This window comes from Phalacrocorax aristotelis, chromosome 6, assembly GCF_949628215.1.
Source record: "Phalacrocorax aristotelis chromosome 6, bGulAri2.1, whole genome shotgun sequence".
NCBI lineage: Eukaryota > Metazoa > Chordata > Aves > Suliformes > Phalacrocoracidae > Phalacrocorax > Phalacrocorax aristotelis.
The window spans coordinates 50,287,633-50,310,447 of record NC_134281.1 but is presented as its reverse complement, the minus strand read 5'-3'; the positions used below and the strand labels follow the sequence as shown (position 1 = coordinate 50,310,447).

General features: G+C 51.3%; 2 protein-coding genes across 4 annotated transcripts in view; both read right to left on the bottom strand.

Moving 5' to 3' along the window:
- EIF2B3 (eukaryotic translation initiation factor 2B subunit gamma) overlaps positions 1-13,237 on the bottom strand; it is a 104,825-nt gene extending 91,588 nt beyond the window's left edge. The window contains exons 1-3 of one of the 2 annotated variants that reach the window (XM_075097795.1): positions 13,057-13,237; positions 12,696-12,844; positions 9,864-10,003 (exon numbers count right to left, since the gene is read on the bottom strand). In XM_075097795.1, coding sequence (XP_074953896.1) covers positions 9,864-10,003; positions 12,696-12,843 — 288 coding nt within the window. In that variant the 5' untranslated portion in view covers position 12,844; positions 13,057-13,237. The remainder of the gene's footprint in view (positions 1-9,863; positions 10,004-12,695; positions 12,845-13,056) is intronic. The other variant, XM_075097794.1, reaches the window with a different exon arrangement.
- Positions 13,238-13,743: 506 nt separating this feature from the next.
- On the bottom strand, positions 13,744-22,560 carry LOC142059228 (E3 ubiquitin-protein ligase HECTD3-like). 2 transcript variants are annotated; one of them, XR_012661253.1, is made up of 21 exons: positions 22,129-22,558; positions 21,870-22,030; positions 21,252-21,344; positions 20,695-20,830; positions 20,206-20,321; positions 19,829-19,942; positions 18,679-18,761; positions 18,267-18,432; positions 17,619-17,700; positions 17,160-17,342; positions 17,015-17,064; positions 16,831-16,895; positions 16,448-16,551; positions 16,045-16,164; positions 15,827-15,916; positions 15,523-15,729; positions 15,138-15,298; positions 14,619-14,693; positions 14,262-14,343; positions 14,100-14,171; positions 13,744-13,924 (listed from the first exon to the last, which is right to left on the bottom strand). XR_012661253.1 is itself a non-coding variant. In XM_075097791.1 (21 exons), exons 1-21 carry the CDS (start codon positions 22,450-22,452, stop codon positions 13,840-13,842), a joined length of 2,538 nt encoding a protein of 845 aa, XP_074953892.1. In that variant the 5' UTR covers positions 22,453-22,560; the 3' UTR covers positions 13,744-13,839. The 2 variants fall into 2 exon arrangements, 1 of the variants encoding a protein (XP_074953892.1); XM_075097791.1 differs by having other exon boundaries at positions 15,138-15,267; positions 22,129-22,560.
- Between the last annotated feature and the right edge of the window lie 255 nt (positions 22,561-22,815).

The window sequence follows — 22,815 nt, the reverse complement described above, 5'->3', positions numbered from 1 at the left end:
GGCTCATCAAGGAAGGAAAATGTGAAATTGTTCCATTGCTGTTACTCTGCTGGAACACCACATTTTAATCACTGGCTGGAGTATAGTTGAGTGACACAAGGGAGAGAAATGCTTACAGAAGATGAAAATAATACAGATTCAGTGAACACAAATGTTTGATCCAGGCACACCCAATCCACCTCCTGCTTCAGCCTGAAACACAGATTCATGATTTAACCAGGTTTCTCAACCTGCTGCCTGGAGAGTGGCACCAGACAGCAGCTGCGTGGGTCTGGTAAAATTTGGCACAAGAAATAAAATGGTCAAATATTAGAGATGCCTAAATTTCAGAGGAACTAATTTGTAAGCTACAGTGACAGCCCCCAGCATTTTTTATTTTTGTCAACAATAATCTACAACACACAAAAAGGTCTGCAGCAGTCTGATGATGGTACAAGCAGAAGGTCAAAGAAATACAGTTCTCAAAGAAGTTTCCCGAGTCAGAGTTTAGCCTCCTGCCATTCCAGGTATCACATTACTTAGTTTATTTTTAAAAAAACAAGCCAACAAACAAACAAAAAAAGTCAGCTTCTCACTCCAGTATAAAGTTAGGGGATTTTTGTCTTGATTACTCCCTCTGGAAAACTGTTTCAAAATGCTATTCTGCTCTGATTAAAACCTTTCTGTAATTTTCAGCCTCTGTTTTCTCATAGAAAATTGAAACCCAATTATATTCCGCTCTGAATATCTTATCTCCTCTTCTGGTGTTTGTTCTGCATTTGAGTTCCACACCTGTGCAGTGTTCCAGGCAAAAAAATCTTCCCATTGCCTTAAGCAATAGTATTAGTTTCTCATCTCTACCAAAAAACCAAAACAAAACACTTTACCCGATACACTGTAGTCTTGTGTTTACCTTTCCTTCCTCCATCAGAATGGCTGCTCACTATCACCCTATTTTAATTAGCATAGTCTGAGACCTTTCAATTTACTCTTGCACTCCTAGCTCCTCTTACAATTTCTTGTTACTAATCCCCAAAATCATGAGTTTTGTGTTACCAAAGTCTTGACACTATTATTGTGCTATAACACAGCAGGTCACAGCACATATATTTTGCATACTGGTCCTATGAATCATCCAAAGGAGGACTACCAAGCTGCAAAAGAAGGACTTTAAGAATGGTGGAAGTAGTCAAATAAATGAAGACATAAATCTGGACTGAAGAAGTCACAGAGCAACATACTGGAGGGAATGACCCCACTAAAAAGCCCCAGAGTGGACACACCAGAAGACTTTACATTACGGCTTGGAAAAAAACGTGTCCACTAACACCAGCTACAAAAGAAAAGCCTCCCTAAGTGGATGCCAGAGGACTTCATTACATAAAATTTCAAGAGACATCAAAAGAAGTTAACTTTTAAAAAGGCAGTCTACTACCCACAGTTATGAACAAAACAAAATCACCACTGAAAGACAAGCTGCCTGCAAAACAAAACCACATCATCTCCTACAACAGCATGCAGCAGACAGCACTAGCATCTCCTCTCTTGCTAGAAAAAGTATCAGATATCACCTCTGAAACTGTCAGGACTCTTACTAATTTCCCTATTATTCAGATTTAACTCATCTGAATGGTCCAGCCAGTGCTGCTTAGCAATAAAAATCAGAAACTAGGACTGGAGACAGTTATTGGGGAGAAAGCAATTATACATGATTTTAAGAAAAAGAAAAAACATACCTCTTACAGAGGTCCCCTTCCACACTGCTGATGGCAGTCAGCAGGTTTTGGATGCTAAATAAAAATAGGAACTTATCAAATTACACCTTAGCACCTGCTCCGTCACACCTGTAACATCATCCTTAGTTTAGAGCAGCATGCTGAACACACTGTTTTACTAAAAATGCCAAACACTGATCTCATTTAGAAACCCCTTAATCTTGAAATACGATGTGTGAGGAAAATTAAAGACAAATCCAGAGTAAGTTTAGTGTTTTCTCATCATTTATGGAAGAGGTATTCAGCTGTTTATGCTCAGGGCTAGATTAAGCCATCCTTACATCCAAATTGTTTGCTCATTTGTCCCTAATGAAGTCTTATCCTCTAAAGAATCTGACTCTTAAGAAAGCAAATTATTTCTTCCCCCTTAGCAAAGCGTGCAAAGGCTATGTGCCTCTCATGCCTGTAATGGATGAAACATTGATGAGTAACAGCCTAAGTGATTGATGACGTAGGAAAGATACCTTACAAGAACAGAATCAGAAAGTGACAGAAAAAAAATGGATGTGGAAAACAAGATTTCATGAAGGAAGTAGCTTGATCTACATTTCATACAAAACAAATTTTTTACACCTATGCTAATCAATTTTTTTTTCTTTCAAGCACGCCCTGACAGGTCAAGAATATTCTTCAACGCAAATAATAGATTAAGACAATAAAAACATGTCTCCAAACAAAGAAGGACATTAAAACAGATGTTCTTCAGAGACAAAGGAAATCACAGATGCTGCCCTAAAGAGCTTTGGGGCAGTCACAGTCTGCTTTTACTAACGTACATTGGATGAGGTGGTATTTACATATTACAGAGTTAGAGTGTGCCAACTTTGTTATTTAATCTATAAAAAAACATTTTTTGAAGTTTCAAATTACTGACAATGATTCTCGAAAACAGACATGAACATACAGCAATATTTTAAAAGTTCAACATAAAGATATTGGATTGAGTAAACTGTGCAAAAGTAACACTGAAACAGCTTTGGAACCTACGGATGTAACTGCTTGATTCATTGCTTGTTACAATCCATCAGCATGGCTTAGTTTATCACAGCTCTTCGTTGTCTTCAAAAGATTTAGTGAAAGGTTTTTTTTCCACTACTTTGGACAGCTTTTCAAAAGCTGACAGGCACACAAATGAAAAAATCCATGGTAGTGTCTCTTTTTGTGTCCTGTAAGTCTTGCTGGACCTGTCTCACTTCCATGCTGCAGGTAAGGAAATAACTCAAAAAGTACTGAAGTTTTCCCTAAGTAAATCACTTCAGAATTACTCTAATATTATTGTGTATGTGAACAATTTAAAGAAAATGGAAGTCAGAAGGCATTTAAAATAAATAAAATATATGTTCTTGTAATGAATTTACTCAGCTACAGAAGCAGACCTTCATCTTCCAAAATACATTCAATTCCTATGTACACCATCCTCTTGTGAAGGCCTCAGCTAAAACAGGGGAGCTCTGTTCACTCTTCATGACCAGGAAAGGTCATCAGTCCAAACCTGCAGGCGTGGAAGGCCGGCTTGTTTCTCTGTTTACGCTAGATCACAAAGTGACAGATACCTGTAAACAGCCCTATGGTGGCAAAGCTGCTGTTTCAATAACAGCATTATTATACCACCATCAACTGTCAGTCTACGTAGTCCATGTTCTACCATTTCCAATCCTATATATAAATGAGAAAAGAATAAAGACTTTGCAGTTTCACTTTCATATTTGGAAAAGCCACCCATTATCAGTCCTGCAAAAGATGAGCAGAAAACTAGGAGCTTAAAGGGCCAAAAGAATAAAACTGACAGTGATATTAAAAATACATCAAAACCCAAAAGACTGGACATTAAAATGATAGCCATGGAAACAGCCATAAAGTACACAGACTATAGCAGGATCCTGAAACAACAGCGTTCTAGTGAAATGCTTGGATTTGTCCACAGGAAAGCAATTAAAGGATTTGACCAATAATTGTAAAAAAGTCCTTAAACAAATTGTTTTCATATCCCTGTACAAAATGAAACATTTAAGAAACAAATTAGTAACACTTGTACATACTTTGTGCTTTTTGACAACATCATTAAGTGCTGGACATTAATAACTTAGTGTAAAGCATCAAAAAGTTATATTATGCAACAAAAAAGAACATAAACGCAGTAAAAAAAATCCCCATCAGTTTCTACTTCATATGCCGCAGAATGATTTTTCACTTACATTTAGACTGATGCGTTCCCAGGTTGAGGACCTTTTCAAAGTAATACTCTAGCACACACTGAAAAAAACCTCAACACTCACAATTCAGCAGAGCTGCAGTCCAGCTTCTGAAATTTTTATTTCTGTAGTTTCCATTTAAAATAGTTTCAACTTGGGTTTAATCTCTCATCCTGCTGGCTTTTTCAAGGTGGGAAAACAGTATAATATGCACACAGTATAGAAAGATGATCTTGTGCACAAAACCATGACAGACTTGGGACAGATGTCCAGTTTCAAGTACAGTTACAAACTTCTTTAATGTAAGTTACTTTATCTCTTTAAGCCTCAGTTCTCAGCCATAGAGTTGGGAAGACAAACTGGTCAATAGTGTTAGCTGTTCAGACACCACAGTTAAATGCTTAAATAAAACCAAACAAAACCACCCACCACACAAGTCAGTTAAAGAACTACTAGTAAAGAACAGGGCAGACTGACACCCAGGCCTAGGAAACCAAAAAGGAGAACTTACAGGACCAAAATATCTGTTGTTCATTACTTCTCAAGCAGGTGCCTTGAGGAATCAAGTTTAGCGTGACACCTTTACTGTGTGAAGGATCCAAGAAAAGGGTACATTCAGACTTGCAATGAATATACAAAAAATAATGAAGCTGCTACCTCATCAGTCAGGTGTAGGCTGAGACAGCCAAAAATAACAGGAAGAATTCCAATAGAGAAAAGAGCATGTATCTACTGTATCAACTCTTGAAGTACAGGTGTCAAAAAATCCAGTGTGTGTAGAGTGGGAGAACAGCGAACAAAAACTTAAACAGGCTTCCTTTGCACTAGGGAGAGTAAATATAAATGCACTGAATTTCTGACCAACCATGAAAGAGTAAGACTGGTGAAGTCAGCTGTTTGTTACTGCAAACCAAGACAGTCTTACTTGCCCCCAAAAATGCCAGCACCAAAAAGCGATAAAACAATAATGCAAACTACTTTTCCTTAGTCCTTACAGGCTTTGCACATATGTATTCTCCTGCTACTACTGAATGCAATTCTGTAAATCTAATCTCAACATCTAATCTTTAAAGTACAGAACTTCATTAACCAAGGTGCAACAGAGCAAAAATGTCTGCAACTGTGGGCACAGCAAGCAGCAATGCTGCGCTGGTGGACCTCCCCCAGTCAAATGCCAGACAAGGCAGAAAGTAATGAGATTTTTGTGCTTTAGAGAGAGTCAACATTCATGCACATCTCAATATTTGTGATCAGCAGTTCAGCTAGCCATAGACATATTTCTTACAGTGCATTTATAACCTTGGCTTTACTCCACGTCACTTGCTCTGCACACAGACAAGTTGTCTATACTGTGCCATGTTACCTCTTTCTTATTGAGCATACTTGCTCTTCTGTCTGTGGGCAAATAACTCCATTTGTGACAAATAAAAGTTTCAGCAACCAGTTTAAACTCCTCATCAGACTTTTGGCATGGTTTGCAAAAAGGCTGCCAGCAAACTACGGCCACAAGCAGCAGTTGTTTTCACCAGGGCATTCTTCAGTGAGATCCCTCTCCTGCTACACTGCAGACATGCCCAACATACTGCAGCTTTTCAGCTACCTCTGCTGTGTAGTTCTCTCACCTATATCTCACATGAGAGGGTATACCCTGTAAGAGGTGTACCAGTGGTATGCATTTACTAGAGGAATGACTCCAAAATACACAGTGCAGCAATCTGCTCAAGAACTTATTAGTACAGGCTTATTTCAAATAAGAGACTGCTTTGTCCTCTCTGGCCAGACAAGCAAGACGTGGAATAAAAAAGGCAGAAGCAATTGCTGCTGTTCATACACAGCAGCTGACTAAAGGGGTGTGCTTTTCAATACTACCTCACATCTTTTCTAAGCCTTTTTTTCTGAAAAATAAACAGAAGATCAACACTGCCTCCTCTGAAGACACAGGCTATTTTCTTACACCTGCAAGCTTTACTGCTGTCTCCCAGGCCCCCCCCCCAGCAAACTCGCATGGATTACCAAAAAGAGGGACACCCAGACAGCCAGACTGATGGCTCTGATCAGGCAACAAAACTGCGAGGCCAGGTTCACAATGTACAGTGCAGAGATATTTCCTTACTGCATGCAGGTATTTAAAAAAATACTGCCAAACTGAGTTATGACAGAGCATGATTCTCCACATGATCAAAACATTCAGTTAAGTTAAACTGATTTTGCTGATTTTGCTTTTTCTCTTTAAACCTCCTCTTCACCCTCTGAATTATTCTAGTCTATGCATTAATCCCTTGCAGAATCTCTCTTGTTGTGCCACCTAGACACCCATATTTGCCTGGAAACTTTCATCTTGTCTCAACTGGAATCTTTCTCTTGGGAGTACACAGCCTGTTATACTGCAGTTCATTACTTTCAAAAAGAAACTGAAGACAAAGACACCTCAGGACTTAAATGGGCCATTGATGTTCTGTTGTAACCTTTACTTAAACGGCCAGTTTGGCTAAGATGGCCTAAACAGACAGGGCACAAATCAGAAAGATTAAGCTCATGACAATGACAAAACCAGAACTCCATCCCAGATCATGGTAAGAGCTCTGAGCAGCATTTCTGCCTTACATGGGAGTGCTTCAGTTGTGCAGCTGGAAATTAAAATTCTATAAACTGGTGCTTTTGCTAGAACAGCAGCCCTTTATCACATTTGGGCACTGTTTATCAAAGTGTTTAACATATGACCAAGCCAGCAAAAGCACAGGAAAAGCAGAAAACTGAAGCACAAAGCAAGTCACTTGCCTAACGGTGCAGGCAAGACTGTGGCAGAGCCAAGAACTAAACATAAGCTTGTTTACATATCGGCGTATTGCCTAAGCTAAGATGACAATGAACATTTGTGCAGAACTGCTTCCCCAAGCACTATGTGGGCAACAGCTATCACACATCATACCAAAAGCTATATGAACAAATACAACATTTAATTAACCTGCCAGAAAGCTAACATGGTCTAAGAAGCAGCCAGTGCCCAGCCTGGATCTGCTCCAGCCTCCCTAGACATCAATTCTAGTCATTTAGAGTCTCTGTTTGAGTTCCCCCATGAGGTGACCTTTACAAAATTCAGCTCTTCTGAAGATCATAGAATCATAGAATTGTTAAGGTTGGAAAAGACCCTTAAGATCATCGAGTCCAACCGCTAACCTGTCACTGCCAAGTCCACCACTAAACCATATCCTCAAGCACCATGTCTACCCTTCTTTCAAATACCTCCAGGGATGGAGACTCCACCACCTCCCTGGGCAGCCTGTTCCAATGCTTGACAACCCTTTCAGTGAAGAAGTTTTTCCTAATGTCCAACCTAAACTTCCCCTTGTGCAGCTTGAGGCCATTTCTTCTCGTCCTATCACTTGTTACTAGGGAGAAGAGACCGACCCCTGCCTCACTACAGCCTCCTTTCAGGTAGTTGTAGAGAGCAATAAGGTCCCCCCTCAGCCTGCTCTTCTCCAGACTAAACAACCCAGCTCCCGCAGCCACTCCTCATATGACTTGTTCTCTAGACCCTTCACCAACTTCGTTGCCCTTCTTTGGACACACTCCAGCACCTCAGTGTCTTTCTTGTCGTGAGGGGCCCAAAACTGAACACAGTACTCGAGGTGCAGCCTCACCAGTGCCGAGTACAGGGGCACTATCACTTCCCTGCTCCTGCTGGCCACACTATTCCTGATACAAGCCAGGGTGCCATTGGCCTTCTTGGCCACCTGGGCACACTGCTGGCTCATGTTCAGCCGGCTGTCAACCAACCCCCCCAGGTCCCTCTCCGCCAGGCAGCTCTCCAGCCACTCCTCCCCAACACTGTAGCGTTGCATGGGGTTGTTGTGACCCAAGTGCAGGACCCAGCACTTAGCCTTGTTGAATCTCATACTGTTGGCTCTGGCCCAACAATCCAGCCTGTCCAGGTCCCTCTTTAGGGCCTTCCTGCCCTCCAGCAGACCAACACTTCCACCCAGCTTGGTGTCATCTGCAACCTTACTGAGGGTATACTCAACCCCCTCATCCAGATCATCAATGAAGATATTGAACAGGACCGGCCCCAACACTGAGCCCTGGGGAACACCACTCATGACTGGCTGCCAACTGGATTTGGCTCCATTCACCACCACTCTCTGGGCTCGGCCGTCCAGCCAGTTTTTAACCCAGCGCAGAGTGCACTTGTCCAAGCCGTGAGCAGCCAGCTTCTCCAGGAGAATACTGTGGGAGACAGTGTCAAAGGCCTTACTAAAGTCCAAGTAGATGACGTCCACAGCCTTCCCCTCGTCCACTAAGCAGGTCACCTTATCAGAGAAGGAGACCAGGTTAGTGAGGCAGGACCTCCCTTTCATAAACCCATGCTGGCTGAGCCCAACCCCCTGGTTGTCCCACCTGTGCTGCATAATGGCATTCAAGATGATCTGCTCCATGACCTTTCCCGGCACTGAGGTCAGGCTGACAGGCCTGTAGTTCCCCAGATCCTCCTTCCGACCTTTCTTGTGGAGGGGCATCCCATTCGCTAGTTTCCAGTCATCTGGGACCTCCCCGGTTGACCAGGACTGCTGATAAATGATGGAGATTGGCTTGGCGAGCTCACCTGCCAGCTCCCTCAGTATCCTTGGGTGGATCCCATCTGGCCCCATGGACTTGTGAACATCCAGGTAAAGGAGCAGGTCAGTGACTGCCACCTTTTCAACAACTGGGACTTCGTTCTGCATACTATCTCCATCTCCCAGCACATGGGCCTGACAACCCTGAGGATGACTAGTCTGACTGTTACAGACCAAGGCAAAGAAAGCATTAAGTACCTCAGCCCTCTCCTCATCTTCCGTGGCAAGGTTACCTTCCACATCTAACAAAGGAAGGACATTCTCCCTGGCCCTCCTTTGTCACTGATGTATTTATAAAAACACGTTTTGTTATCTTTAACGGTGGCAGCCAGTTTAAGTTCCAGCTAGGCCTTCACCTTTCTAAACTTTTCCCTGCATAACCTCACAATATCCTTGTAGTCCTCCTGAGTCACCTGCCTCTTCTTCCAAAGGCGGTAACCTCTCCTTTTTTTCTTGAGTTCCAGCCATAGCTCACTATTCAGCCAAGCCAGTCTTCTCCCCTGCCTGCTCAACTTACAGCACACGGGGACAGCCTGCTCCTGCGCCTTTGAGACTTCCTTCTTTATTAACATCCAGCCTTCCTGGACTCCTTTGTCCTTCAGGATTGCCTCCCAGGAGACTCTGTTAACTAGACTCCTTAACAATCTAAAGTCTGCCCTTCTGAAGTTCAGGGTAGTGGTTTTGCTGACCCTCTTCCTTACTTCTCCAAGAATCAAGAACTCCATCATGTCATGGTCGCTGAGCCCAAGACAGCCTCCAACCACCACATCACGCACCAGGCCTTCTCTGTTTGTAAACAGCAGGTCCAGTGGGGCACCTCCCCTGGTTGGCTTCTTACTAGCTGCATCAGGAAGTTATCTCCCGCATACTCCAGGAACCTCCGAGACTGCTTTCTCTCTGCTGTGTTGTATTTCCAGCAGACATCTGGTAAGCTGAAGTCTCCCACGAGAACAAGGGCTAGAGATTGTGAGGCTTCAGCCAACTGCTTGTAGAGTACTTCATCTGTCTCCTCATCCTGGTTGGGTGGTCTATAACAGACTCCCGCCAGGATGTCTGCCTTATTGGCCTTCCCCCGATCCTTACCCATAAGCACTCAACCTTATCATTACCATCACTGAGTTCCAGCCAGTCAAAACACTCCCTAACATACAAGGCTACCCCTCTACCTCTCCTTCCTTGCCTGTCCCTTCTAAAGAGCTTGTAGATCAGGAAATTCAGTTACCTACAACATCATTACATGGGACACCTCTTAAAACACAATGAAAAAATGTCTTCCAGTCAAGTTCAATAAAAGACAGTAATACCTTAATTTTCTGGTGAATATGCCTCAGTGAATCTGCTGTACCCATGTCCATGTTGTCACTGATGCACACAAAATCCAGCTTCATTTTTGTGTCCAAGTTTAACACTTTTTGGATTTCCTTCCTTGTGATCACAATGACCTCTACAACAAAGGAAAGTGGGATGAGATTAAGAAAAAAAGAAAAGAAAAATATTCATCACAAATAGGACACACTCACTTTTTATTTAGAAAACCTAACAGAAATGTCAAAAGGCTTGAGTAACATAACTGGGTTCTCCAACAAACCAAGCTCTTTTGGCAATAATAGCTTTTGAAGAAGAGAATTAAACTCCTAATGAATATGAAAACAATGTCTCCTGCTTTGCGTGGGTGGAGGGTTGTTACTGAACGGGACACATGCATGTGAGTGGCACGAGTATAGCAAGACAGAACAGAAATGTTTTCTATTGTTAGCAAGTGACTTCAACGGTATGTCCTCAAACAGACCAATGAGGCCCTACATTAATGTCACCAACACTTTAGAGGTTTGTCTTTTGCCCTCCCTGATCTTGTATGATCTCTGGACACTACCACCCGCCATGGTATTACAATATGATCGTTAAACTATTTCCCAGCACCAGCTTGGAAGGGAGTGAAATAATATGTGAACAACAAACGCATTCCATCTATAAAAGTAAAAAGGTAAATGCATATTTGAAGGATATCAACAGTGGCGTGAAAGCATATTTTCCAAAATGAAGAATGTGAGAACAGAAGCTCTACAAAGAAAAGGCTGAGAAAACAAACAAGCAAAAAACCTTTTCCCCGGCCTCAAAACTGGAAGGAAGAGTAAGAGTCAAACCCTCAAATTAAAATATTCTGCCCCCCCAAAAAAACCCCAACATCATAACATCATATTCCACATGGAATTTTAATCAAAAGATGTGCAAAATAATACAGCGCTCAGCCTAGGAAGCTCCCGTGCAAGATGAAAACATGTTAAGAATAAATCTGTATCATTCAAAACTGAACTCATCCTGAATCTGTTAACCGAAAAGAGAAAGGAACTGTAAACACGAGAATTGTGTGGCAGTTTAGTACCAGAGTTACAGGAGGGCACCCCTCCCACTCCCATACCAGATGCCAACATGGATTTATAACAGGCTGAAGAACCTAGAGAAAGGGATTGAAAGCACACCTTGAATTGGGGAAAGAAGTAACCAATGGAGAAGGAATTGGTGTCAGGAGGAAGTTATGAGCCCACACCTCAGCATAAATCTGGTGAGCTGGACAAAGGTCCCCTAATATTTATTAGGAGACATGAAGCACTTGCAGCTGGGACAGAGGGGATGCAGTGAATCAGACTGAGGAACACCTACTTATTAATATAAGCAAGTATGAGGAACTAAAGCCTCCTCTAATACTTAGAATTATGATCCAGGGAGAGAACTCATGCCACTGGAATATTAACACAGAAACGTACAGCTTGGTCAGGAGGTGGAAGCAAGAGGGGAGCAGGAAGGTGGCAGCTTGATTACTGAAGCTGCACATACAACCCTGCATGTCCAAATTTTCATAGGGGATAAATAAGCTGAAGAGCTATGTGTGAGAAAGGAGAAAGATCTGACCGTAACACCACCTACTAGCGGTCAAGAGTATCAAGTGGAAGCGGTTAGTTCTGAATAGTTATAGAGCCACACAAAACACAGGACCAGTTACAGAGAAGCTTTTAGCTACCTGTATATCCATACCACTGGATAAAAGTACGATCCTAGCAAAAAAACAGACAGGAGAACAGTCAAAGAAAGTGGACATTCAGAAATCAGGCTCAAGAAACAACAGGCAAAAAGCAATTCCAAGGGAAAAAAGTTCTTACGGATTTCTTACTGAAACAAAATAAAGGCAAAGTCTTAAGCTTGCTCTTTGCTTTGTTGCTTCACATTGAAGCCGTAAGAGGCTGACATGGATTACCACGAGCTGATCTTTACATCTTCATAAAGAAGCAGTCAGGAAAAAAGCCACATTCTTAGGATGAGGTACAGAATAATTGCACAGTCAAGCAGGATAAGCAAAAACAAAAAAGCAGAAAAGCAAAGGACAAATACAAACATGAAAAATCTGAGCCGCGAAGGGTGTCAGGAAGAAGTTTTATAAGTAGCAGGGGGAACACCACAGAAAGATTTGGTCCACCACTCAAATGGTAAACAAAAACCTAAACCCAGAAAATACTAAAGAACCTCACTGTATACTAAATACTGTTTTAGCTCTCCCAGGAAACAAGGTCCACAGGTGAGCATTACAAGTCTGCCACTTCACCCTGCCCTATGCTGTCCAAAACCTAGTACTTGGCTCCACACCACAAAAACAAGGACTAAATGCCTCAGACTGAACAAGTAACCCTGAACTTCAGGCCAGACTGAAACAACAAACCAAACAATATCCCAAGAGAGCTGACACGATTCTCACGCTGCTCTTGTTAATGACTCAGAGAAAGAAACGAGTGAGACAGTCCCGGTTAACACTGGCAAAGACACCAACATTGAGAAAAGCATATAGATGGCAAAAGCCTTGGTGCAGGGAGAAGAGGGGGAAGGGGGCTCCGGCACACGGGGTGCAGCCTACAGTAAAGGAAAAGACATGACATAGGCCAACAGCATCGCTCCAGTACAGAGAAGAGACCTCCTGCTAAAACAACTACCCCGATCCACAGAGCACCTGCGACAAGACATTAGACCGACACCGTGGGGGACACACACGACACAAACGGGAGTGGCAGGGGTGGCCCCGGGAGGCCTGAGGAACCCAGGGAAAGCCGTCGTCTCCACCCCCGCCTCAAGCCGCCGTCGCGCCTCACCTTCGAAGCCGGCGCGCTCCAGCAGGTTCAGCGGGTACCAGAGCAGGGGCCGGTTGCCCACCGGGAGCAGCGGCTTCGGGATGCTGGCGGTCAGGTCCGTCATGCGGGAACCGCCGCCCGCCGCCATCACCACGGCCTGGAACTCCATGCTACAGAGAGAGCACCAGGACGAGGCCTCACTCGACCGCAGCAGAACCGTGCCAGGCCGAGCCCAGCCGGGTCGGGCTACGACCGGTTCGGTTCAACCTGGCCCAGCTTTAGCCGGCAGCAGTTCTCGGAGGCGTGGGCGGGATCCCCGCCCCCCCGCGCCCCTCCCGGCCCGCCCGGAGGTGCTAGGCCCTCCTCCCCACCCTGCCGTTACCTCCGCTCCTGCCGCCGCCGGCTCCCCGCGCCTCACTGACAGGACAGGAATGGCGGCGCCGGCCGGCACTGCGCATGCGCGCGGAGAGCCGAGCGGATTGATCCCGGACACCGGCCGTAGAGCGCCGATAGGCTCGATCTCCTTGCTCGCCTTGCTGCCATCGGCTCCTCCCGACCAGGGCAGCGAGAAGAACACCGAGGGAAGGATCCCAGGCTGCGGAGCGCCGAGTCATGGATGCCCGGCAGACAGCGGGCGGGGCTCGGCGGCAGAGCGCCCCCAGGCGGCCGGAGGTGGGGCTGCAGGCGGGGGGTGCTGAGGGTGCGGGCACGGGGCGGGGAAGGTGCATCGGGGGACAGTCTGCAGGGTGCGTGGCGGGGTGGGCAGGACGCAGGGTCTATGGCAGGGGTGCAGGCTGCAGAGTGCATTGGGGGCAGTCTGCAAGGTCTATGGGGGGGGGGGGCAGTGTGTGGGGTGCATTGGTGGGGCAGCTTGCGGCCTCGCTCCCCATTCACACCGTGTCCGGGGAGGTGACAGGACCCACAGCCCCCATACGCATGCCCTGCTCTCCACCCTGCAGCACCACATGCCGGCACAGCACCCAGCAGACAGTGCCATGCTGGCCCCCTCAGCTGCAACACTGGCAAAACCACTCGAGTCTCAGCCCTGGAGAAGCACAGACACAAACAGTACCTGGGGCAGGATGGCAGGATCCAGCCCTGCAGTTTTATTGAATCCAGTGTCCCTGGGGTGGGCAGGTCCCACGGCATGAGGCGCCTGGGGGCCTCACTCATCCCAGGCGTTCTTGTCGGTGTCAATGGACATGCAGTTGTACACTGCGTACCGCAGCAGCTCCTCACAGGCTTTGGCCCTGTGCGGAGAAGGCTGGGTCACAGCCGTGATGGGCACCAAGAGCCCCACACTTCCCTCCCCAAGTCCGCCCAGGTGTCCCCTGCGGCAGGACCTGGGGACCCTGGGAGGGGACCCCAATGCCAGCCCCAGGGAGGTGGGGAGCATCCCCATCCCCCGTCCCCAGCTCCACTCACGAGGAATAGTTGGGCAAGAAGAAGGTGCAGGAGCACGTGGAAGCCTGTGGCATGAGGTCCAATGCATCCAAGCTTGGGAGAAAGGAGAGACAGTCAGACCCTGGCACAGCACAGGAACCTTGGCATGGTGCAGGGACCCCGGCACAGGTAGGACAGACTCACTTTGCCGTTTCTGGATAGACAGTGATCTGAACTGGGAGGCGGCTCCGGCCAGTGACAAACTTGAGGAAGCGGCTGAGATCCTCTGAGGGGAAGGACAGGGCTCAGGTCTCAGGGGCAGGGACAGGACCATCCCAGTCGCTGCCATTGTGGCAGGGTCTGCCCTTGCAGAAGCACCAGGAGCACAGGGCAAAGCTAAGGGATGCTCTCAGGACCCTGGGAAGGGCCAGGCAGGATGACCTCAGCCAGCTCCCAGGGAAGAACCCAGTAAGCATCCCCAGGGCGCAGGGCAGTGGGTACCCCATCCCCTAGCCCACCCCACTGCACATGAAGAGCAGGGAAAGGCTTGGGGTTGCTCACCGCTGGTGAAGTTGTTGAGTGCCTCCAAGAAGTTCTGGATACGGGTGTCATCGGAGGGAAAGTCCTCAAACGTGACTGTGATAAGGGACGTACAACAGCTTCGTCAGAAACTCCCAGCAAAGCAAATTAACACACATCCATCCCATTCTTCTATGATAGCCCAGAGCAAAGGCAGGAGAAGACGACACCCTCTGCTCTCAGTGAGTCCCTGAAAGCCCCCAGTACCCAAAGGCAGGTGGAGAAACAGAGGTCCCAGTTTGCAGGGTGGCCATTCACCTCTACTCACAGTTGCCAAGGTCCAGAGGGACCAGAGAGGGGACTGGTGGGGTTTGTAGCTAAATGTGAAGCATCCCAGCCCTATCCAGGATCGCTCTGGCTCATCCTCCCCCAGGCTCCCTGACACCCCACAACCAGGGACTCAGCATGGGGCAGGATGCGTGCGCAGGGTGAGCATCATCGAGGGGAGCCCCTGCCCATGCAGGGGGCTAGGAGCAGCTTTGGGCTGGCTCTGGCACTTACTGAACCTGCGCAGTTCAGCCACTGTGATCTCGGGGTCCCCGCAGACATTCTTCTCCAGCTGCTGCCAGGTGAGCAGGTCCAGCACAGGCTGGGGCACCACGCGGAGCAGCCCGGCACGCATAGCTGCGATCTGGAGGAGGCACAGGAGGGGTCCCATGCCACTGCAATGGGTCTGAGCCCAGGGCAGTGAGCCAGGGCACTGGGGGTAGGGACCACAGGACCCTAAAAGGCGTCCCCAGGGCTCACGGGCATCCTGGGCATGGGATGCATAGAGGAACTGCCCAGCTGGACCTGGTTTTGGGGACACGCTTTTGCAGCTACCAACCTCATAAGTACCAGGAGGCCTTGCCACAGGGCAGGGTCCCCTTGGAGCCACTCCAGTTACCTGCTCCTTGCTCTCCTCCAGTCGAGCCTTCTGCACCAAGCGGATGAACTCCTTGCGGTCCTCATAGCGCACCATGGTGCTGCTGCCATTGGGGATCAGCTCCACTACGCGCTGGTCACCCCGCACCACCGTGTAGGTCAGTTCTCTGCCAAACATAAACTCGAAGGCTTCCCTGTCCACCCCCTCCAGTACCTCCAGGAGCTTCACCTGCAACCCCAGTGGGCGAAAGCCATCACAGTGGAGCCGGATCAGCCATGGGAGTGCACAGCACAGCACTGCCCTGCTGGTCCCCAGCCCTGCTCACCAGCTCCGAGTCCACAGCAGTGAAGTCCTTGCTCCAGCTGACCTCCTCCCCTGCCAGCTGCTTCCACACCAGCGCCGGCAGAGACAGGATCTGCCAAAGGGAGCAAAGATAAGCATCCTCCCCGTGTCCCTCCTTCACCCAAGGGCAGGCCCTCTGCCCGAGACATGGCATCCCCCACCAAGCCCCCCCACCAGCTGGGGAGGTTCTGTTGTGCTCACCAGAAACTCCTTGCTCCTCAGGGCTGCTCCCATCAGCTGCCCGATCCATTCGTACTTGGGGAAGTCCTTGCAGGAGGGGTTGGGGATGTACATGTCTCTGGTGTCACTGCTGCTGTTACCCTGTAGGAGAGAGGCTTAGGACCCACAGGCACAGGTGTGACCAGCCCAGCATGGTCCCTCCTGCAGCCTCCCTCTCCATCACCCCTCTGCCTGCCTCTCCTGCCCTTTACACCCTTCCAGGAGATCTCCACCACTGGGGTACAAGCACAGCCCCCCCAGCCAACAGCCTCGCGAGTGTTAAGACAGGACTAACACCCCAAAATATTGCAACTAAGGGACAAGCCCCCACGCTCTGCTGAATTTCCCGCTGAGGCTGGGACAGGTGGACAGCAGGGTGCCAAACCTGGTTGGAGGTGCGCACGAAGAAGGGCAGGGACACGGGGACATCACCCGAGCTGGGACACAGCTCCTCAGACACGTCCGACAGGCTGTCTCGAAAACCACCGCCTGCAACGGGGGCAGAGGCTGGTTAGTGCCTGACATACTGGTGCCAGATGCTGAGACACAGGATCTGGCCGAGCCACCGCCTCTCCATGGGGCAGGGGCAGTGCTGGGGCCATAGGGGAGATGCAGGGACCACCCCATGTGTGCAGAGCGGGGCAGTCTCCCACAGAGCATCGGGGACGGTGTGGGCACCCTGCCGCAGTGGGGGACCCACTGAGCCGAGCTGTCCCCCAGCGTGAGAAAGCCCGGGGAGAGCCCCAGGCAGGAGGGGAGAGCTCTTACCATTGTCGATGATGCCCTCAGTGATGAAATCGCACTCCCACCACTGGCTGTAGCTCGTGGGCCACCTGTGGGGAAGCAGAAGCCCCGTGCACCTCCCTTCTCCAACAGAGCCAGCAGCACCTGGCATCCCCCCACCCCTCACTCCGGGGAGGTGATACCCCGCAAATAAGATGTGAAGACCTACCTGTAGTCCAGGGGCTGATTGTTCTTGGAAGATCTGAGGCCTTCATACAGCTGGAGAGGAGCAGAGCAGAAAGGCGATGAGATGCAACGGGGGCAAGCGGTGCTGCATTGGCAGGTACCCAGCGCGAAGCACGGCGTTGCCGTACCTGGGTGAAGATAGCATTCCTGCAGCTGGGGTCCAGCGCGGGGTTGGCACAGTGCTCCCGGGCCAGGTGCCGGTTGATGTACAGTTTTGGTGGGGTGTGAGGAGGGGTGCTCTCTGAGGACTGGAGACAGTGGACGATGAGGGCTGCGCCCTGCTTAGACAGCAGCAGGAATGGCTTCATGCTCTAGCAAAGGATGAGCAGGGGTGGTTAGAGACCTGATCCTGCCACGACGTGTCGTTTTTTCCCCCTCCCCAAGCATATCGCACACTGTTGCAGGGGATGCTCAGCTCTACCCACCCCTCCGGCAATGTCCAGCATGGCAGCTTTCAGCATGAGCCCTGGGCTGATCTGTCCCCATCAGATCAAGGGGGACATGCCACAGCCCCAAGGAAAACCAGCCAAGCCCTTGACGAGATGTTTCTACCGGCACTATCCAAGGGGAATCTGGCAAACACTTACCCTGAGTGCATCGAAGGTGCCGATGCTGTCCTCAGAGAGGGGTACCAGGTAATGCAGGACACTGTCCAGGAGGTGGACAAACCTGGAGACCAAAGAGGAGCAGTGTGAGGATGCAAAGGGGTTGGCAGATGTGTGGAGCCTGATACACCCGCAGCATTTCATTTCACTGCAGACAGCCCCAGGCATGCACCAAGCCCAGGCGCCGTGTTCCCTGCATATAGATCTCCTCAAGCCCATGGAGGGACCCTGGCACACCGAGGGGAGCACCCAACCAGCACCCTCTGGCCAAGCACTTTATTTTGTACCTCCCAAGAGAAAGCTGCAAACAAGGGCATCCCAGCCCACACCACAGCACTGTGGCTGACTTGCTGCAGAGGGTCTCTCTGTGAGGCCAGTACTGACCCCAGCCCGGGGCTGCCCTTCAGGCAGTGGGGTGGGAGACTCTGCATTGTAGGCTCCCCTTGCCCCACGCTGGCACCGTAAGCAGCTATGTTCAGATGGGGAGCACCAAGCTAAAGTCCCTGCTGCACACAGGAAAGGAGCTGGCAGACTTTAAGCAGACACATGCAACCCCTTGCTAGAGGCCAGGGCATGGTCCTTCTCAGGGCCTGGGCTCGCTGCGGGGATGGCACCATCCCAGTGCCATACCTCTGAATGAGCACAGCCCGCCGGTACAGCACAGCTGCGTCCACCCCTTCCAGGAGAGGGTAGCGCACCAGCCGGGCTGGCTGGAACATGTCGGCATTGAGGATCAGGTCCCACTCCCAGCAAGACTTGATCTTAATCCCTCGCAGGCGGACGTTGTACCCTTGGTCTGCCAAGAAAAGGACAGTGATGCTGCATGTGCAGCTGCAGCTGTGTGGCTGGCATGGCCTGGATACTGCAACTGGGGACAAGGAGCCCCTGGCACCTGCGGCATCACAAAGCTCATTCCCCAGCTTTTCCTCCAACAGACCCCAAAAAGCAGGTGGTGCGGCAGGAAGAGCCGCAGGTGCTGGGACCAGCTGCAGGTTTAGGGCCGGGCTGGGCTGGCAGCCCCAGTCTGGCACTGCAGACTCACCCCGGCACTCCAGGATGCGGATCTCCAGCACCTGAAGGTAGGTCTGCATGTCACGGAGGATGCAAATGTCCTGGAAGCTGTTCCTGTACATAGCACAGAGGGAGATGGCAGAGCTGCAAGGCACAGACACCGGTGAGGTGGCTGGCGAGGCGCTGGCCACTCCAGCTCCCCACTCGAGGCTGTGCCACCACCCGTGGCAAAAGCCCCCGCCTCACCAGGGCTGCAGCAGGAGGGGACCAAGCAGAAAGAAGAGGCTGTCAGAGGTACACAGATGTCCTGAAGAAGATGGAAACTACATCCAAAGAGCCAGAAAAGAGCATAAATTCAAAGCAGAACAGAGAGATGGCCCAGAGCATGTCGCCATTCCCATGGGGTCTCAGTGCATCTTGCATCTGCACAACCATCCTTCAAGTTGAGCTGGTCACACGATGTGTTTTGAAGGAAACAGGGATTTGTGGGGATGAGTGCTTTGGTAAGTGATTCCCTTGTATTTCCAAAGCCCTTGGCAAGGTCCTGTCAAAGACCTACGGGCATGTAGGGAAAAACCACTGCAACTGCCCAGACGCAGTGAGGAGTTGGCTCCTGCCACTAGGAAAGAGACCTTGGCAGTCTCATGGATGCTTCTTCAAAGACAAATCCCACTGCTCAGCCAAAAAGAAGGCAAACAGGCAAGTTTTGGGGAAGGAGGAGATCTTCGCATCCCTGTGTAAACCCCTGCCTGCCTTCAGAAGGGTGCTGCAGAGCCAAAGCAAAGAGAGAGAGGTGAAGCACCCCAGGACTTCTCAGCTACAGCACAGCAGAGGTGCTCAGAAAGGAGACAGCAGCAGCACATGTCCCCAGAGGCAAGGAGGTGGAGCAGAAAAGACTCCCAAAGTCACCAAGCAGGAGGAAGCACGCCGCAGCCCAGCTCCCACAGCACGATGAGGAGCAGGAGTGGAGATGAAGGCGCTTGGTTGGCACGTGGAGGCGGGGGTCACCATGCTTGTGGGGACAGATGTAACCTGCATCCAGGAACCCGCAGAGAGCCACTGTCACCTCCATGTCACTCAGGACTGACCCCAGCCCTTTCCCAAGTGTCTGCTCAGGATGCAGACACAGCTTGGGTGTTTGGCCCAAGCTGGACCCAGGCTGCTCCTCCCTTGTTACTCACTCATTAATACGGACAGTTCTCAGGTGCTGCAGCTTGTTCAGTGCCCCACCATACACAGCCACCCGCCTGGGTATGTAGGAGTTGGCCTGCCCATCCAGCATCAGCCACAGCTTCCTGGGGACAAGAAGAGCAATGGGCAGCATTGTCCTCCCCTCCGGAGCTGCCTGGACATGGAGATGCCCCTGGAGATGTCCCAGGGCTGGAGGCAAGGCTATGTCCTCCTGGGGTACATCTGGCAGCAGCTGCAACCCATGTCAACCCTGAGCCCCCCACTGCAGCCTGGGGAAAGCTGCTTTCAAGAGGAAGATGGTGTTTTGCCCCACACCCTGCCCATCCCTGACACAGCTACCAGGGAGACAGGACACCCGAGGTCTCACTTGACAATGGTGCCTTTCTTCATGTGGAGGCGCACCCAGTGCTGCCCCGGGGGCCCGTTGCTTTCCCAGAAGGTGTATGTCTGGTTGTCAGTCAGATGGGCCACACCGCAGTCCTCCTGCAAGAGTGCAGCAAGTGGAGGGAGGGAGCTGAGCATCCTTGGGCACACCATGGCCACTCCTGGGACAGGTCCCATGGGGCCAGAGGAGGTCAGGACCAGGCCAGCCACTCAGTTCAGTGGGCTACAGCTGGACGGTGGCTTCCACACAGAGCCAGCTGGGCATGACCACAGACACCTCACAGAACCCCAGAGACACAATGGAGTTCCAGATGCCCAACTCCTTGCAGCTTCACTACAGCAGCAAAATCCCACCACCAACCCCTGCCCCTTGCAGAGGGGACCGCCACCGCCAGCTGCTCCTCCCTGCAGCTGCAGTGATGCTCATGTGTCTCACGGTGATTTTCAGCTGAGGAGGACCCCAGCTACGTACCATCTGCGAAGAGACCTCGATGCTTCTGAGGTGCTCCTTGGTGCAGTCCCCATGCTGCAGCTGCCTCTCGCTGTGATCGTACAGGAAGCGCGCCAGCTCCACGTCGTGCTCGTAGCTCCAGCCCAGGGGTGTGGACCTGCAGGGGGACTCGGTGTTAATGGGACAGGGAGACCAGGCTGCACCACAAACCTGCCCACCAGAACTGTGCAGCTGCCCCAGCTTGATCAGCTGCAGCCCCCCATGGTTACCCCATCGGGATGGTACCAGGCAGCTGTCCCTGCCACAGGCAGACAGCACAGCTGTATGTCACCAACGCCACCCCGGGTGTTTATGGCCACCCCAGCCCAGTGAGAATAGCACCATGCGGTCACTCCAATGCTCTGTGGAGCAAAGGCCATGTTCGCTTGAGCAGTGTTGAACAGTATCGATGTAAAAGGCATCCCATGGCACCCATCCTCCTCACTCCCGACCCTGAAACCAGTTCTGGCCCCGCAGACATGTCCAGGCCCTGGCCGGCTGCCCCCTGGGCTGCTATAGTACCACTCTAGGAGATGTACCGAAACTTCTGCACTGCAGCCTCATCCTGTTCGACAAATCTGGGCTTCTCTCCCAGGTGTATGGAGTACGTCAGGTCCACCACTTGTTCCCAGCTGGAGCAGCACCAGCAGAGGAGTCACACAGTGAAAAGATGGGTCAGTGCTCAGCGTGCCCAAGTGTTACTGCCTTAGTCTGGAGTGGAGGCAATGGTAGGGGACCAGTGATGTCACCCAGGGGGTGAGAGCATCCCTGCACCCTAGTGCAGGCTGGGGTCGAGCTGGGAAACCGAACCCTGCACATTGCCTTCCATCACAAAAATCAAATATGAGCTCTCTCATTACTGTGTTACCTCCACCACATCACTCAGCCCAAACCTGAGCGCCTCAGAAACCCCCTGGCATCACCTTTATCCTGTGCAGGTGCTGCCACAAGCAAACAGGATTAGCCTACGAGGGGGCATCCTCCTGACCACAGGTGGCTCGGCAGGGATGTGTCCCACCTGCGCTGGAAGTAGTGTGCTGGATGTGCCCAAGGGATTTGGGGTGGCTGGTATGCGCGTCCTCTGTGGGCACCAGCTACACGTGCCTCCAAGCCCACAGCCCGGCCCCTATCTGGGGTGCAGCAAGCTGGGGCCATACCTGGCTGCGGGTTTATAACCAACCCCGAGTACTTTGTGCTGCCACTGAACCTTCTCCGCGGACTCAACGGGCACCAACTTATCTCCTCCCTCTCCAAACCTCTGCGCCAGGATCCAGCCCTCGGCCAGGCGACGGCTGCTCCTGTGCTCCTCCAGCTGCTCCTGAAAACACATCCCGGCTCGCCACGGCTGCCGGGACCCAACGCGCCCCCGGGGCGGTTCCCGGCTGCACGGCGGCCTCCCAGCCCCCCCGCCGTTACCTTGCTGAGCTTCACCCAGAGCCCGGCGCCGTTGCAGTACTCCTCGCCGGTGGCGCGGAGGCAGCCGCCCTTCCCCACCTCGATGGTGGCCCGCGCCGCCCGCTTGCCGCCCCGCGCCGGCCCCGGGCTGTCCCAGACGCTGAGCAGGCTGCGGGCGGCGGCGGCGGCGGCGGCGGGGTCCTTGCAGATCTTGTACTGCACCTCCCGCGGCACGTAGCAGAGCGCGGCGGGCAGCGCCTGGGCGCGGCGGAAGCACTCGCTGCACTGCAGCAGGAACCGCAGCCGGCCCAGCACCTGGTGCGGCGCTTCCCCGCCCGCACGCATCGCGCACCGGCTCCCGGCTCCGTGCGCCGCGCCGCCCCGGCGGTGCCGCTGCCGCTGCGCCCCCGGCTGTCCCGGCGCCGCCCGCCCGCCCGCCCCGCTGCGCCCGCAGTGCCGCTTCCCCTCCGGCGGCGCCGCTGCGCCCGCCTCCGCCTCAGGCCGGGCCCGGCCCTCCGGGGCCGCCCCGGCTGCCGGGCAGGCGCCGCTCCGCCCCAGCCCTTCTTCACCCCTCCCGGGCTACCGGCCTCCCGCTCCTCAGCGGGGTGCTGGTGCGGGGCCGCTGTCGGCCCCGCTTTGCCAAGATGCCACTGTGTTACACCCACGTCCCCTCGCCCCGTGGCTTAAGACTCCACTCCCTCCTGGCGT